The sequence below is a fragment of the Oncorhynchus clarkii genome, chromosome 18, assembly GCF_045791955.1.
Source record: "Oncorhynchus clarkii lewisi isolate Uvic-CL-2024 chromosome 18, UVic_Ocla_1.0, whole genome shotgun sequence".
Classification (NCBI taxonomy): domain Eukaryota; kingdom Metazoa; phylum Chordata; class Actinopteri; order Salmoniformes; family Salmonidae; genus Oncorhynchus; species Oncorhynchus clarkii.
Window position 1 is genome coordinate 11,537,591 of NC_092164.1, and position 16,889 is coordinate 11,554,479.

Sequence of the window (16,889 nt, forward strand, 5' to 3'; positions counted from 1 at the left end):
CATGGACTGTAGTAACAGACTGAGCTGTCAGACAGGAACACACGGACTGTAGTAACAGACTGAGCTGTCAGACAGGAACACATGGACTGTAGTAACAGACTGAGCTGTCAGACAGGAACACATGGACTGTAGTAACAGACTGAGCTGTCAGACAGGAACACACGGACTGTAGTAACAGACTGAGCTGTCAGACAGGAACACACGGACTGTAGTAACAGACTGAGCTGTCAGACAGGAACACACGGACTGTAGTAACAGACTGAGCTGTCAGACAGGTCAACACACGGACTGTAGTAACAGACTGAGCTGTCAGACAGGAACACACGGACTGTAGTAACAGACTGAGCTGTCAGACAGGAACACACGGACTGTAGTAACAGACTGAGCTGTCAGACAGGAACACACGGACTGTAGTAACAGACTGAGCTGTCAGACAGGAACACATGGACTGTAGTAACAGACTGAGCTGTCAGACAGGAACACACGGACTGTAGTAACAGACTGAGCTGTCAGACAGGAACACATGGACTGTAGTAACAGACTGAGCTGTCAGACAGGAACACATGGACTGTAGTAACAGACTGAGCTGTCAGACAGGAACACACGGACTGTAGTAACAGACTGAGCTGTCAGACAGGAACACACGGACTGTAGTAACAGACTGAGCTGTCAGACAGGAACACATGGACTGTAGTAACAGACTGAGCTGCCAGACAGGAACACATGGACTGTAGTAACAGACTGAGCTGTCAGACAGGAACACACGGACTGTAGTAACAGACTGAGCTGTCAGACAGGAACACACGGACTGTAGTAACAGACTGAGCTGTCAGACAGGAACACATGGACTGTAGTAACAGACTGAGCTGTCAGAGAGGAACACATGGACTGTAGTAACAGAACACATGGACTGTAGTAACAGACTGAGCTGTCAGAGAGGAACACATGGACTGTAGTAACAGACTGAGCTGTCAGACAGGAACACACGGACTGTAGTAACAGACTGAGCTGTCAGACAGGAACACACGGACTGTAGTAACAGACTGAGCTGTCAGACAGGAACACACGGACTGTAGTAACAGACTGAGCTGTCAGACAGGAACACATGGACTGTAGTAACAGACTGAGCTGTCAGACAGGAACACATGGACTGTAGTAACAGACTGAGCTGTCAGACAGGATCACATGGACTGTAGTAACAGACTGAGCTGTCAGACAGGAACACATGGACTGTAGTAACAGACTGAGCTGTCAGAGAGGAACACATGGACTGTAGTAACAGACTGAGCTGTCAGACAGGAACACACGGACTGTAGTAACAGACTGAGCTGTCAGACAGGAACACATGGACTGTAGTAACAGACTGAGCTGTCAGACAGGAACACATGGACTGTAGTAACAGACTGAGCTGTCAGACAGGAACACACGGACTGTAGTAACAGACTGAGCTGTCAGACAGGAACACATGGACTGTAGTAACAGACTGAGCTGTCAGACAGGAACACATGGACTGTAGTAACAGACTGAGCTGTCAGACAGGAACACACGGACTGTAGTAACAGACTGAGCTGTCAGACAGGAGCACATGGACTGTAGTAACAGACTGAGCTGTCAGAGAGAGGAGAGGGGCACATGGACTGTAGTAATAGACTGAGCTGTCAGACAGGAACACATGGACTGTAGTAACAGACTGAGCTGTCAGACAGGAACACATGGACTGTAGTAACAGACTGAGCTGTCAGACAGGAACACATGGACTGTAGTAACAGACTGAGCTGTCAGACAGGAACACATGGACTGTAGTAACAGACTGAGCTGTCAGACAGGAACACATGGACTGTAGTAACAGACTGAGCTGTCAGACAGGAACACATGGACTGTAGTAACAGACTGAGCTGTCAGACAGGAACACATGGACTGTAGTAACAGACTGAGCTGTCAGACAGGAACACATGGACTGTAGTAACAGACTGAGCTGTCAGACAGGAACACACGGACTGTAGTAACAGACTGAGCTGTCAGACAGGAACACACGGACTGTAGTAACAGACTGAGCTGTCAGACAGGAACACATGGACTGTAGTAACAGACTGAGCTGTCAGAGAGAGGAGAGGAGCACATGGACTGTAGTAATAGACTGAGCTGTCAGACAGGAACACATGGACTGTAGTAACAGACTGAGCTGTCAGACAGGAACACACGGACTGTAGTAACAGACTGAGCTGTCAGAGAGAGGAGAGGAGCACATGGACTGTAGTAATAGACTGAGCTGTCAGACAGGAACACATGGACTGTAGTAACAGACTGAGCTGTCAGACAGGAACACATGGACTGTAGTAACAGACTGAGCTGTCAGACAGGAACACATGGACTGTAGTAACAGACTGAGCTGTCAGACAAGAACACATGGACTGTAGTAACAGACTGAGCTGTCAGACAAGAACACATGGACTGTAGTAACAGACTGAGCTGTCAGACAGGAACACACGGACTGTAGTAACAGACTGAGCTGTCAGACAGGAACACATGGACTGTAGTAACAGACTGAGCTGTCAGACAGGAACACATGGACTGTAGTAACAGACTGAGCTGTCAGACAGGAACACACGGACTGTAGTAACAGACTGAGCTGTCAGACAGGAACACATGGACTGTAGTAACAGACTGAGCTGTCAGACAGGAACACATGGACTGTAGTAACAGACTGAGCTGTCAGACAGGAACACATGGACTGTAGTAACAGACTGAGCTGTCAGACAGGAACACATGGACTGTAGTAACAGACTGAGCTGTCAGACAGGAACACATGGACTGTAGTAACAGACTGAGCTGTCAGACAGGAACACATGGACTGTAGTAACAGACTGAGCTGTCAGACAGGAACACATGACTGAGCTGTCAGTGGACTGTACAGACTGAGCTGTCAGACAGGAACACACGGACTGTAGTAACAGACTGAGCTGTCAGACAGGAACACATGGACTGTAGTAACAGACTGAGCTGTCAGACAGGAACACACGGACTGTAGTAACAGACTGAGCTGTCAGACAGGAACACACGGACTGTAGTAACAGACTGAGCTGTCAGACAGGAACACATGGACTGTAGTAACAGACTGAGCTGTCAGACAGGAACACATGGACTGTAGTAACAGACTGAGCTGTCAGACAGGAACACATGGACTGTAGTAACAGACTGAGCTGTCAGACAGGAACACATGGACTGTAGTAACAGACTGAGCTGTCAGACAGGAACACATGGACTGTAGTAACAGACTGAGCTGTCAGACAGGAACACACGGACTGTAGTAACAGACTGAGCTGTCAGACAGGAACACACGGACTGTAGTAACAGACTGAGCTGTCAGACAGGAACACATGGACTGTAGTAACAGACTGAGCTGTCAGACAGGAACACATGGACTGTAGTAACAGACTGAGCTGTCAGACAGGAACACACGGACTGTAGTAACAGACTGAGCTGTCAGACAGGAACACACGGACTGTAGTAACAGACTGAGCTGTCAGACAGGAACACATGGACTGTAGTAACAGACTGAGCTGTCAGACAGGAACACACGGACTGTAGTAACAGACTGAGCTGTCAGACAGGAACACATGGACTGTAGTAACAGACTGAGCTGTCAGACAGGAACACATGGACTGTAGTAACAGACTGAGCTGTCAGACAGGAACACATGGACTGTAGTAACAGACTGAGCTGTCAGACAGGAACACACGGACTGTAGTAACAGACTGAGCTGTCCGACAGGAACACATGGACTGTAGTAACAGACTGAGCTGTCAGACAGGAACACACGGACTGTAGTAACAGACTGAGCTGTCAGACAGGAGCACATGGACTGTAGTAACAGACTGAGCTGTCAGAGAGAGGAGAGGAACACACGGACTGTAGTAACAGACTGAGCTGTCAGACAGGAACACACGGACTGTAGTAACAGACTGAGCTGTCAGACAGGAACACACGGACTGAGACAATAAGGGTGCAACATGAGACAGTTCATTGGACAACAGATTTCAAATCAGACAAATAAAAAGCAGAGAAATACAGGAGCAGTATTTTTATTCGTCTAATAATAAACTATTTTACAAATCTTCCCCGTGTACAGCGGCTGTGCGCTTTACAAAGTCTGTTAGCTAGAGTCCTCGTTGTCAGCCTCTTTTTTGAGCAACAATTCCAATTCCTTTTCCTGAATGTTTCACACTTCTTGATATGGAGACACAAAGTGAACACAGAGGAAGACACAGAGGAAGAGTCAGTCATCGTGTATTTGGTGAAGAGGAGAGAAGGCCTGCAAAAAAAATCCCACTAACTTTCCCAAAAGTCTGTTTTTCAGAAATCCACAGTTGAACGATTCTGTGGAATCAGGAGGGAACAATAAGGACGTGGAATCCTCCAAAACAGGGATTTCTGGGAAAAAACCTGGGAAAGTCGCGGGAATTTTGCAACCCCCGAGAGAAGAAAGATGTGGTTTTTTTGAGGTCAGATGCGTCGACCTCTGGGATCCTTTGTGGACTCCGTCTGAGGGGGGGAAAAAAGAAACAGACAGACTGTCAGTTCATCAGATGACCTCATCAAACCAACATCAACCCTGTGTTCACCTCATCAAACCAACATCAACCCTGTGTTCACCTCATCAAACCAACATCAACCCTGTGTTCACCTCATCAAACCAACATCAACCCTGTGTTCACCTCATCAAACCAACATCAACCCTGTGTTCACCTCATCAAACCAACATCAACCCTGTGTTCACCTCATCAAACCAACATCAACCCTGTGTTCACCTCATCAAACCATCATCAACCCTGTGTTCACCTCATCAAACCAACATCAACCCTGTGTTCAGTTCATCAGATCACCTCATCAACCCCGTGTTCAGTTCATCAGATCACCTCATCAAACCAACATCAACCCTGTGTTCAGTTCATCAGATCACCTCATCAACCCTGTGTTCAGTTCATCAGATCACCTCATCAACCCCGTGTTCAGTTCATCAGATCACCTCATCAACCCCGTGTTCAGTTCATCAGATCACCTCATCAACCCTGTGTTCAGTTCACACTGCTTTGAACCAAGATCAATCCAGCCTTGGGGAGTAAAACAATCTTTCTGTCAATAAAACACACAAACCTTACCTATCATATTATCGTGACGTAGCGCTGGTAACCGCGGTAACGGCTGCTGTCTGCTCTCTGGGGGCTGTTTACTTGACGATAAGGCCCTCAGGCTAGCTACTGACTAACTGTGTGGAGTGGGGGGAGGGAGGGAGGGAGGGAGGGAAGGAGGGTCTAGTGTGAACGGGTCAGCGGGGTGGTTCTCAGAACGGGACATGCGTCCAAAATAGCACTACATTTCCAATACAGTACACTACTTTACACCAGGGCCCGTAGGACGAACCCATAGACCAGGACCCGTAGGACTAACCCATAGACCAGGACCCGTAGGACTGATCAATAGACCAGGGCCCGTAGGACGAACCCATAGACCAGGGCCCGTAGGACTAACCCATAGACCAGGACCCGTAGGACTAACCCATAGACCAGGACCCGTAGGACTAACCCATAGACCAGGACCCGTAGGACTAACCCATAGACCAGGGCCCGTAGGACTAACCCATAGACCAGGGCCCGTAGGACTAACTCATAGACCAGGACCCGTAGGACTAACCCATAGACCAGGGCCCGTAGGACTAACCCATAGACCAGGACCCGTAGGACTAACCCATAGACCAGGACCCGTAGGACTAACCCATAGACCAGGACCCGTAGGACTAACCCATAGACCAGGGCCCGTAGGACTAACCCATAGACCAGGGCCCGTAGGACTAACCCATAGACCAGGACCCGTAGGACTAACCCATAGACCAGGGCCCGTAGGACTAACCCATAGACCAGGAACCGTAGGACTAACCCATAGACCAGGGCCCGTAGGACTAACCCATAGACCAGGACCCATAGGCCAGGGCCCGTAGGACTAACCCATAGACCAGGGCCCGTAGGACTAACCCATAGACCAGGGCCCGTAGGACTAACCCATAGGTCAGGACCCGTAGGACTAACCCATAGACCAGGACCCGTAGGACTAACCCATAGACCAGGGCCCGTAGGACTAACCCATAGGCCAGGGTCCGTAGGACTAACCCATAGACCAGGACCCGTAGGACTAACCCATAGACCAGGACCCGTAGGACTAACCCATAGACCAGGACCCGTAGGACTAACCCATAGACCAGGACCCGTAGGACTAACCCATAGCAATCTGGTCAACAGTAGCGCACTATCAAGGAAACAGAGGGCCATTTGGGACTAAACTGCTATAGTGTTTACCTGGCCAGGGGGACAGGTGTTGTGTCTGTACCGTAACTCAGTCATGTAGTGTCCATGTGTAACCCTTCATGTACCGTAACTCAGTCATGTAGTGTCCAGGTGTAACCTGTCTGTACCGTAACTCAGTCATGTAGTGTCCAGGTGTTGTGTCTGTACCGTAACTCAGTCATGTAGTGTCCAGGTGTAACCTGTCTGTACAGTAACTCAGTCATGTAGTGTCCAGGTGTTGTGTCTGTACCGTAACTCAGTCATGTAGTGTCCAGGTGTTGTGTCTGTACCGTAACTCAGTCATGTAGTGTCCAGGTGTTGTGTCTGTACCGTAACTCAGTCATGTAGTGTCCAGGTGTTGTGTCTGTACCGTAACTCAGTCATGTAGTGTCCAGGTGTAACCTGTCTGTACCGTAACTCAGTCATGTAGTGTCCAGGTGTAACCTGTCTGTACCGTAACTCAGTCATGTAGTGTCCAGGTGTTGTGTCTGTACCGTAACTCAGTCATGTAGTGTCCAGGTGTTGTGTCTGTACTGTAACTCAGTCATGTAGTGTCCAGGTGTAACCTGTCTGTACTGTAACTCAGTCATGTAGTGTCCAGGTGTAACCTGTCTGTACAGTAACTCAGTCATGTAGTGTCCAGGTGTTGTGTCTGTACCGTAACTCAGTCATGTAGTGTCCAGGTGTTGTGTCTGTACCGTAACTCAGTCATGTAGTGTCCAGGTGTTGTGTCTGTACCGTAACTCAGTCATGTAGTGTCCAGGTGTTGTGTCTGTACCGTAACTCAGTCATGTAGTGTCCAGGTGTTGTGTCTGTACCGTAACTCAGTCATGTAGTGTCCAGGTGTTGTGTCTGTACCGTAACTCAGTCATGTAGTGTCCAGGTGTTGTGTCTGTACTGTAACTCAGTCATGTAGTGTCCAGGTGTTGTGTCTGTACTGTAACTCAGTCATGTAGTGTCCAGGTGTTGTGTCTGTACCGTAACTCAGTCATGTAGTGTCCAGGTGTAACCTGTCTGTACCGTAACTCAGTCATGTAGTGTCCAGGTGTAACCTGTCTGTACCGTAACTCAGTCATGTAGTGTCCAGGTGTTGTGTCTGTACCGTAACTCAGTCATGTAGTGTCCAGGTGTAACCTGTCTGTACCGTAACTCAGTCATGTAGTGTCCAGGTGTTGTGTCTGTACCGTCATGTAACTCAGTCATGTAGTGTCCAGGTGTAACCTGTCTGTACCGTAACTCAGTCATGTAGTGTCCAGGTGTTGTGTCTGTACCGTAACTCAGTCATGTAGTGTCCAGGTGTTGTGTCTGTACCGTAACTCAGTCATGTAGTGTCCAGGTGTTGTGTCTGTACCGTAACTCAGTCATGTAGTGTCCAGGTGTTGTGTCTGTACCGTAACTCAGTCATGTAGTGTCCAGGTGTTGTGTCTGTACCGTAACTCAGTCATGTAGTGTCCTGTCTGTACCGTAACTCAGTCATGTAGTGTCCAGGTGTTGTGTCTGTACCGTAACTCAGTCATGTAGTGTCCAGGTGTAACCTGTCTGTACCGTAACTCAGTCATGTAGTGTCCAGGTGTTGTGTCTGTACCGTAACTCAGTCATGTAGTGTCCAGGTGTAACCTGTCTGTACCGTAACTCAGTCATGTAGTGTCCAGGTGTTGTGTCTGTACCGTAACTCAGTCATGTAGTGTCCAGGTGTTGTGTCTGTACCGTAACTCAGTCATGTAGTGTCCAGGTGTTGTGTCTGTACCGTAACTCAGTCATGTAGTGTCCAGGTGTTGTGTCTGTACCGTAACTCAGTCATGTAGTGTCCAGGTGTTGTGTCTGTACCGTAACTCAGTCATGTAGTGTCCAGGTGTAACCTGTCTGTACTGTAACTCAGTCATGTAGTGTCCAGGTGTTGTGTCTGTACCGTAACTCAGTCATGTAGTGTCCAGGTGTAACCTGTCTGTACCGTAACTCAGTCATGTAGTGTCCAGGTGTTGTGTCTGTACCGTAACTCAGTCATGTAGTGTCCAGGTGTAACCTGTCTGTACCGTAACTCTGTCATGTAGTGTCCAGGTGTTGTGTCTGTACCGTAACTCAGTCATGTAGTGTCCAGGTGTAACCTGTCTGTACCGTAACTCAGTCATGTAGTGTCCAGGTGTTGTGTCTGTACCGTAACTCAGTCATGTAGTGTCCAGGTGTAACCTGTCTGTACCGTAACTCAGTCATGTAGTGTCCAGGTGTTGTGTCTGTACCGTAACTCAGTCATGTAGTGTCCAGGTGTTGTGTCTGTACCTGTCTGTACCGTAACTCAGTCATGTAGTGTCCAGGTGTTGTGTCTGTACCGTAACTCAGTCATGTAGTGTCCAGGTGTTGTGTCTGTACCGTAACTCAGTCATGTAGTGTCCAGGTGTTGTGTCTGTACCGTAACTCAGTCATGTAGTGTCCAGGTGTAACCTGTCTGTACCGTAACTCAGTCATGTAGTGTCCAGGTGTTGTGTCTGTACCGTAACTCAGTCATGTAGTGTCCAGGTGTAACCTGTCTGTACCGTAACTCAGTCATGTAGTGTCCAGGTGTTGTGTCTGTACCGTAACTCAGTCATGTAGTGTCCAGGTGTAACCTGTCTGTACCGTAACTCTGTCATGTAGTGTCCAGGTGTTGTGTCTGTACCGTAACTCAGTCATGTAGTGTCCAGGTGTAACCTGTCTGTACCGTAACTCAGTCATGTAGTGTCCAGGTGTTGTGTCTGTACCGTAACTCAGTCATGTAGTGTCCAGGTGTAACCTGTCTGTACCGTAACTCAGTCATGTAGTGTCCAGGTGTTGTGTCTGTACCGTAACTCAGTCATGTAGTGTCCAGGTGTTGTGTCTGTACCGTAACTCAGTCATGTAGTGTCCAGGTGTTGTGTCTGTACCGTAACTCAGTCATGTAGTGTCCAGGTGTAACCTGTCTGTACCGTAACTCAGTCATGTAGTGTCCAGGTGTTGTGTCTGTACCGTAACTCAGTCATGTAGTGTCCAGGTGTAACCTGTCTGTACCGTAACTCAGTCATGTAGTGTCCAGGTGTTGTGTCTGTACCGTAACTCAGTCATGTAGTGTCCAGGTGTAACCTGTCTGTACCGTAACTCAGTCATGTAGTGTCCAGGTGTAACCTGTCTGTACCGTAACTCAGTCATGTAGTGTCCAGGTGTTGTGTCTGTACTGTAACTCAGTCATGTAGTGTCCAGGTGTTGTGTCTGTACCGTAACTCAGTCATGTAGTGTCCAGGTGTAACCTGTCTGTACCGTAACTCAGTCATGTAGTGTCCAGGTGTTGTGTCTGTACCGTAACTCAGTCATGTAGTGTCCAGGTGTTGTGTCTGTACCGTAACTCAGTCATGTAGTGTCCAGGTGTTGTGTCTGTACCGTAACTCAGTCATGTAGTGTCCAGGTGTTGTGTCTGTACAGTAACTCAGTCATGTAGTGTCCAGGTGTTGTGTGTGTACCGTAACTCAGTCATGTAGTGTCCAGGTGTTGTGTCTGTACAGTAACTCAGTCATGTAGTGTCCAGGTGTTGTGTGTGTACCGTAACTCAGTCATGTAGTGTCCAGGTGTTGTGTCTGTACCGTAACTCAGTCATGTAGTGTCCAGGTGTTGTGTCTGTACCGTAACTCAGTCATGTAGTGTCCAGGTGTTGTGTCTGTACCGTAACTCAGTCATGTAGTGTCCAGGTGTTGTGTCTGTACCGTAACTCAGTCATGTAGTGTCCAGGTGTTGTGTCTGTACCGTAACTCAGTCATGTAGTGTCCAGGTGTAACCTGTCTGTACCGTAACTCAGTCATGTAGTGTCCAGGTGTTGTGTCTGTACCGTAACTCAGTCATGTAGTGTCCAGGTGTAACCTGTCTGTACCGTAACTCAGTCATGTAGTGTCCAGGTGTTGTGTCTGTACCGTAACTCAGTCATGTAGTGTCCAGGTGTAACCTGTCTGTACCGTAACTCTGTCATGTAGTGTCCAGGTGTTGTGTCTGTACCGTAACTCAGTCATGTAGTGTCCAGGTGTAACCTGTCTGTACCGTAACTCAGTCATGTAGTGTCCAGGTGTTGTGTCTGTACCGTAACTCAGTCATGTAGTGTCCAGGTGTAACCTGTCTGTACTGTAACTCAGTCATGTAGTGTCCAGGTGTAACCTGTCTGTACCGTAACTCAGTCATGTAGTGTCCAGGTGTAACCTGTCTGTACTGTAACTCAGTCATGTAGTGTCCAGGTGTTGTGTCTGTACCGTAACTCAGTCATGTAGTGTCCAGGTGTTGTGTCTGTACCGTAACTCAGTCATGTAGTGTCCAGGTGTTGTGTCTGTACCGTAACTCAGTCATGTAGTGTCCAGGTGTTGTGTCTGTACCGTAACTCAGTCATGTAGTGTCCAGGTGTAACCTGTCTGTACCGTAACTCAGTCATGTAGTGTCCAGGTGTTGTGTCTGTACCGTAACTCAGTCATGTAGTGTCCAGGTGTAACCTGTCTGTACCGTAACTCAGTCATGTAGTGTCCAGGTGTTGTGTCTGTACCGTAACTCAGTCATGTAGTGTCCAGGTGTTGTGTCTGTACCGTAACTCAGTCATGTAGTGTCCTGTCTGTACCGTAACTCAGTCATGTAGTGTCCAGGTGTTGTGTCTGTACCGTAACTCAGTCATGTAGTGTCCAGGTGTTGTGTCTGTACCGTAACTCAGTCATGTAGTGTCCAGGTGTTGTGTCTGTACCGTAACTCAGTCATGTAGTGTCCAGGTGTTGTGTCTGTACCGTAACTCAGTCATGTAGTGTCCAGGTGTTGTGTCTGTACCGTAACTCAGTCATGTAGTGTCCAGGTGTTGTGTCTGTACCGTAACTCAGTCATGTAGTGTCCAGGTGTAACCTGTCTGTACCGTAACTCAGTCATGTAGTGTCCAGGTGTTGTGTCTGTACCGTAACTCAGTCATGTAGTGTCCAGGTGTAACCTGTCTGTACCGTAACTCAGTCATGTAGTGTCCAGGTGTAACCTGTCTGTACAGTAACTCAGTCATGTAGTGTCCAGGTGTAACCTGTCTGTACTGTAACTCAGTCATGTAGTGTCCAGGTGTTGTGTCTGTACCGTAACTCAGTCATGTAGTGTCCAGGTGTAACCTGTCTGTACCGTAACTCAGTCATGTAGTGTCCAGGTGTTGTGTCTGTACCGTAACTCAGTCATGTAGTGTCCAGGTGTTGTGTCTGTACCGTAACTCAGTCATGTAGTGTCCAGGTGTAACCTGTCTGTACCGTAACTCAGTCATGTAGTGTCCAGGTGTTGTGTCTGTACCGTAACTCAGTCATGTAGTGTCCAGGTGTAACCTGTCTGTACTGTAACTCAGTCATGTAGTGTCCAGGTGTAACCTGTCTGTACAGTAACTCAGTCATGTAGTGTCCAGGTGTTGTGTCTGTACCGTAACTCAGTCATGTAGTGTCCAGGTGTTGTGTCTGTACTGTAACTCAGTCATGTAGTGTCCAGGTGTTGTGTCTGTACCGTAACTCCGTCATGTAGTGTCCAGGTGTTGTGTCTGTACCGTAACTCAGTCATGTAGTGTCCAGGTGTTGTGTCTGTACCGTAACTCAGTCATGTAGTGTCCAGGTGTTGTGTCTGTACCGTAACTCAGTCATGTAGTGTCCAGGTGTTGTGTCTGTACCGTAACTCAGTCATGTAGTGTCCAGGTGTTGTGTCTGTACCGTAACTCAGTCATGTAGTGTCCAGGTGTAACCTGTCTGTACCGTAACTCAGTCATGTAGTGTCCAGGTGTAACCTGTCTGTACCGTAACTCAGTCATGTAGTGTCCAGGTGTTGTGTCTGTACCGTAACTCAGTCATGATGTGGTCAGTCAGTCCCTGGCCCTGGGCGGCTGGTAATACTGGACCGTGGGCCGCGTCCTCGTGGTGGTCCTAGGCTGCCCGTCTCCCCCGCGCCGGTACTCTAGCCCCTCCTCTTCCTTCTGCCGCCACACATACAGACCATCAGTTTGTTTGTTTATTCAATCATACTGAATACGATTCTATTATTATTTATTTATTAATGTTTATCTTTATTTAACTAGGCAAGTCAGTTAAGAACAAATTCTTATTTTCAATGACGGCCTAGGAACAGTGGGTTAACTGCCTGTTCAGGGGCAGAACGACAGAGTTGTACCTTGTCAGCTCGGGGATTTGAACTTGCAACCTTTCGGTTACTAGTCCAACGCTCTAACCACTAGGCTACCTCCCTCCCTCCCTCCCTCCCTCCCTCCCTCCCTCCCTCCCTCCCTCCCTCTGCCGTTCTGACAGGCAGGACCTGATCCTAGATCTGCCCTCTGGACTAAAGACACTGAGGCTGGTTTATGAGATGATATTAGAGCAGCTGACCTTCCTGAAGGCTAAACCCACGTTGTATCAGTCTGTGTATTCACACCTGAATATGAGGCGCCATCTTAGACGCAACCAAGGCCTTTCTATTAGGTAGAACGAAGGCTCATTCTCAATGAGTCTTTCCTCGTTTCCTCACATCCTCTTTTCCTCTCCTCTTTCTCTAAAACCCATCAGAGACGACGGACTAGGGGTGGGGGCCTTGGACATTCTGCTCCAATACGGTTTGAGAAGCTGGAGAGGAAAGAGGACGTGAGGGATCGTGGAAAGGTGAGTCGAGACAGAGCAACTGTACTCCCATAGATACTTACCCAGAAGTCCGTGCTGACCGGTCTGATGTTGTGTAGAAGGACCTCCTCACAGTTTCCATACTCAGTGAAGACCACGACGGCCGTGAGACCAGAGGGATGAACAGCATCTATCCTGGACCTGTAGAACTACACACAGAGGTGTCATTACACACAGCATCTATTCTGGACCTATAGAACTACACACAGAGGTGTCATTATACACAGCATCTATCCTGGACCTGTAGAACTACACACAGAGGTGTCATTATACACAGCATCTATCCTGGACCTGTAGAACTACACACAGAGGTGTCATTACACACAGCATCTATCCTGGACTTGTAAAACTACACACAGAGGTGTCATTACACACAGCATCTATCCTGGACCTGTGAGAACTACACACAGAGGTGTCATTACACACAGCATCTATCCTGGACCTGTAGAACTACACACAGAGGTGTCATTACACACAGCATCTATCCTGGACCTGTGAGAACTACACACAGAGGTGTCATTACACACAGCATCTATCCTGGACCTGTAGAACTACACACAGAGGTGTCATTACACACAGCATCTATCCTGGACCTGTAGAACTACACACAGAGGTGTCATTACACACAGCATCTATCCTGGACCTGTAGAACTACACACAGAGGTGTCATTACACACAGCATCTATCCTGGACCTGTGAGAACTACACACAGAGGTGTCATTACACACAGCATCTATCCTGGACCTGTAGAACTACACACAGAGGTGTCATTACACACAGCATCTATCCTGGACCTGTGAGAACTACACACAGAGGTGTCATTACACACAGCATCTATCCTGGACCTGTAGAACTACACACAGAGGTGTCATTACACACAGCATCTATCCTGGACCTGTAGAACTACACACAGAGGTGTCATTACACACAGCCATGACTCCCATCTATCTAACTATGACTCCCATCTATCTAACCATGACTCCCATCTATCTAACCATGACTCCCATCTATCTAACTATGACTCCCATCTATCTAACCATGACTCCCATCTATCTAACCATGACTCCCATCTATCTAACCATGACTCCAGTGTTAATATAGTTGATTGTCCTCCCATCTATCTAACTATGACTCCCATCTATCTAGCCATGACTCCCATCTATCTAGCCATGACTCCCATCTATCTAGCCATGACTCCCATCTATCTAGCCATGACTCACATCTATCTAGTCATGACTCCCATCTATCTAGCCATGACTCACATCTATCTAACTATGACTCCCATCTATCTAACCATGACTCTCATCTATCTAACCATGACTCCCATCTATCTAACCATGACTCCCATCTATCTAACCATGACTCCCATCTATCTAACCATGACTCCCATCTATCTAACCATGACTCCAGTGTTAATATAGTTGATTGTCCTTCCATCTATCTAACTATGACTCCCATCAATCTAACCATGACTCCCATCTATCTAACTATGACTCCCATCTATCTAGCCATGACTCACATCTATCTAACTATGACTCCCATCTATCTAACCATGACTCTCATCTATCTAACCATGACTCCCATCTATCTAACCATGACTCCCATCTAACCATGACTCCCATCTATCTAACCATGACTCCCATCTATCTAACTATGACTCCCATCTATCTAACCATGACACCCATCTACCTAACCATGACTCCCATCTATCTAACTATGACTCCCATCTATCTAACCATAACTACAGTGTTAATATAGTTGTACCTTGTTGTCTTCCCAGTAGAGCGCTAGAACCTGGTCTCCTGGTTTCAAGTTCCCCAGGCCTTGAGCCACTGCAGGCTCCATGGTCCCAACCTGCCCCTGGTCTGACCTCTGGTCTGACCTCTGCCCTTTGACCTGCCCCGTTCTCTTCTTAGGGGCGGTGTTGGAGTTGTTATGGGCGGGGTTAGTGCTGTTCCTGTTGTGTGGCTCCTCCCTCTCCCTGGGGGCGGGACCAGAGGAGTAGTTCTGTTGTTTGATTGTCCCTGTCCGGTGTTCCGTGGACGAGTCACCGTTTTGGAGGTGTGGCCCCGTGCCTGGGCCGCTGCCCACTTGGCCTTTCACTGGACGAGACTCGCCACGGGACACGCCCCAGTCCTGCGTCCCGGCGCTACAGTCCTTCTCTTGCCCCGCCCACGACGTTGAAGAGTTAGACGGTCCGTTGTCCCGGTAACGGTCAAAGTTGTCAGAATTGGGCCTTTCCCTGTGTGACTTCCCCCCTCCTCCTCTCCGTCTGCTGTTGGGCTCAGCTCTACAATACAACACAACGTTACTGCACATCCCAGAATGCACCTTTCTTCGTTGGCACTGCACACACATTAGAAAACAGTCAACTCTCGCACGTTGTATTCATAAACATGGATGACATTGACAATGAGACGACATTCATAATCAAGTCTAATCAAGTATCCATTCAAACAATGCCACTTAATATAATGTTTACATACCCTACATTACTCATCTCATATGTATATACTGTCCTCTATACCATCTACTGCATCTTGCCTATGCCGTTCTGCACCATCACTCATTCATATATTTATATGTACATATTCTTATTCATTCCTTTACACTTGTGTGTATAAGGTAGTAGTTGTGGAATTGTTAGATTACTCGTTGGTTATTACTGCATTGTCAGAACTAGAAGCACAAGTATTTCGCTACACTCTCATTAACATCTGCTAACCATGTGTATGTGATCAATAACATCTGCTAACCGTGTGTATATGACCAATAACATCTGCTAACCATGTGTATCTGACCAATAACATCTGCTAACCATGTGTATCTGACCAATAACATCTGCTAACCATGTGTATGTGATCAATAACATCTGCTAACCATGTGTATGTGACCAATAACATCTGCTAACCAGGTGTATGTGATCAATAACATCTGCTAACCGTGTGTATGTGATCAATAACATCTGCTAACCGTGTGTATGTGACCAATAACATCTGCTAACCATGTGATCAATAACATCTGCTAACCGTGTGTATGTGACCAATAACATCTGCTAACCATGTGATCAATAACATCTGCTAACCGTGTGTATGTGACCAATAACATCTGCTAACCATGTGACCAATAACATCTGCTAACCATGTGATCAATAACATCTGCTAACCGTGTGACCAATAACATCTGCTAACCGGGTGTATGTGATCAATAACATCTGCTAACCATGTGTATGTGATCAATAACATCTGCTAACCATGTGACCAATAACATCTGCTAACCGGGTGTATGTGATCAATAACATCTGCTAACCATGTGTATGTGATCAATAACATCTGCTAACCGTGTGTATGTGATCAATAACATCTGCTAACCGTGTGTATGTGACCAATAACATCTGCTAACCATGTGACCAATAACATCTGCTAACCATGTGACCAATAACATCTGCTAACCGTGTGATCAATAACATCTGCTAACCATGTGTATGTGATCAATAACATCTGCTAACCCTGTGATCAATAACATCTGCTAACCCTGTGATCAATAACATCTGCTAACCATGTGATCAATAACATCTGCTAACCATGTGTATGTGATCAATAACATCTGCTAACCGTGTGTATCTGACCAATAACATCTGCTAACCATGTGTATGTGATCAATAACATCTGCTAACCGTGTGTATGTGACCAATAACATCTGCTAACCATGTGTATGTGATCAATAACATCTGCTAACCGTGTGTATGTGATCAATAACATCTGCTAACCGTGTGTATGTGATCAATAACATCTGCTAACCGTGTGATCAATAACATCTGCTAACCATGTGTATGTGATCAATAACATCTGCTAACCATGTGTATGTGATCAATAACATCTGCTAACCATGTGTATGTGATCAA

General features: G+C 47.3%; 1 protein-coding gene across 3 annotated transcripts in view; it reads right to left on the reverse strand.

Moving 5' to 3' along the window:
* Positions 1–4,066: 4,066 nt before the first annotated feature.
* Positions 4,067–16,889, reverse strand: part of LOC139372986 (tudor domain-containing protein 3-like) — a 54,840-nt gene continuing 42,017 nt past the window's right edge. For 2 of the 3 annotated variants that reach the window (XM_071112895.1, XM_071112897.1), the window contains exons 12-15: positions 14,750–15,275; positions 13,009–13,134; positions 12,156–12,291; positions 4,067–4,542 (exon numbers count right to left, since the gene is read on the reverse strand). In XM_071112895.1, the coding sequence (XP_070968996.1) occupies positions 12,181–12,291; positions 13,009–13,134; positions 14,750–15,275 (763 nt within the window). In that variant the 3' untranslated portion in view covers positions 4,067–4,542; positions 12,156–12,180. The remainder of the gene's footprint in view (positions 4,543–12,155; positions 12,292–13,008; positions 13,135–14,749; positions 15,276–16,889) is intronic. The other variant, XM_071112896.1, reaches the window with a different exon arrangement.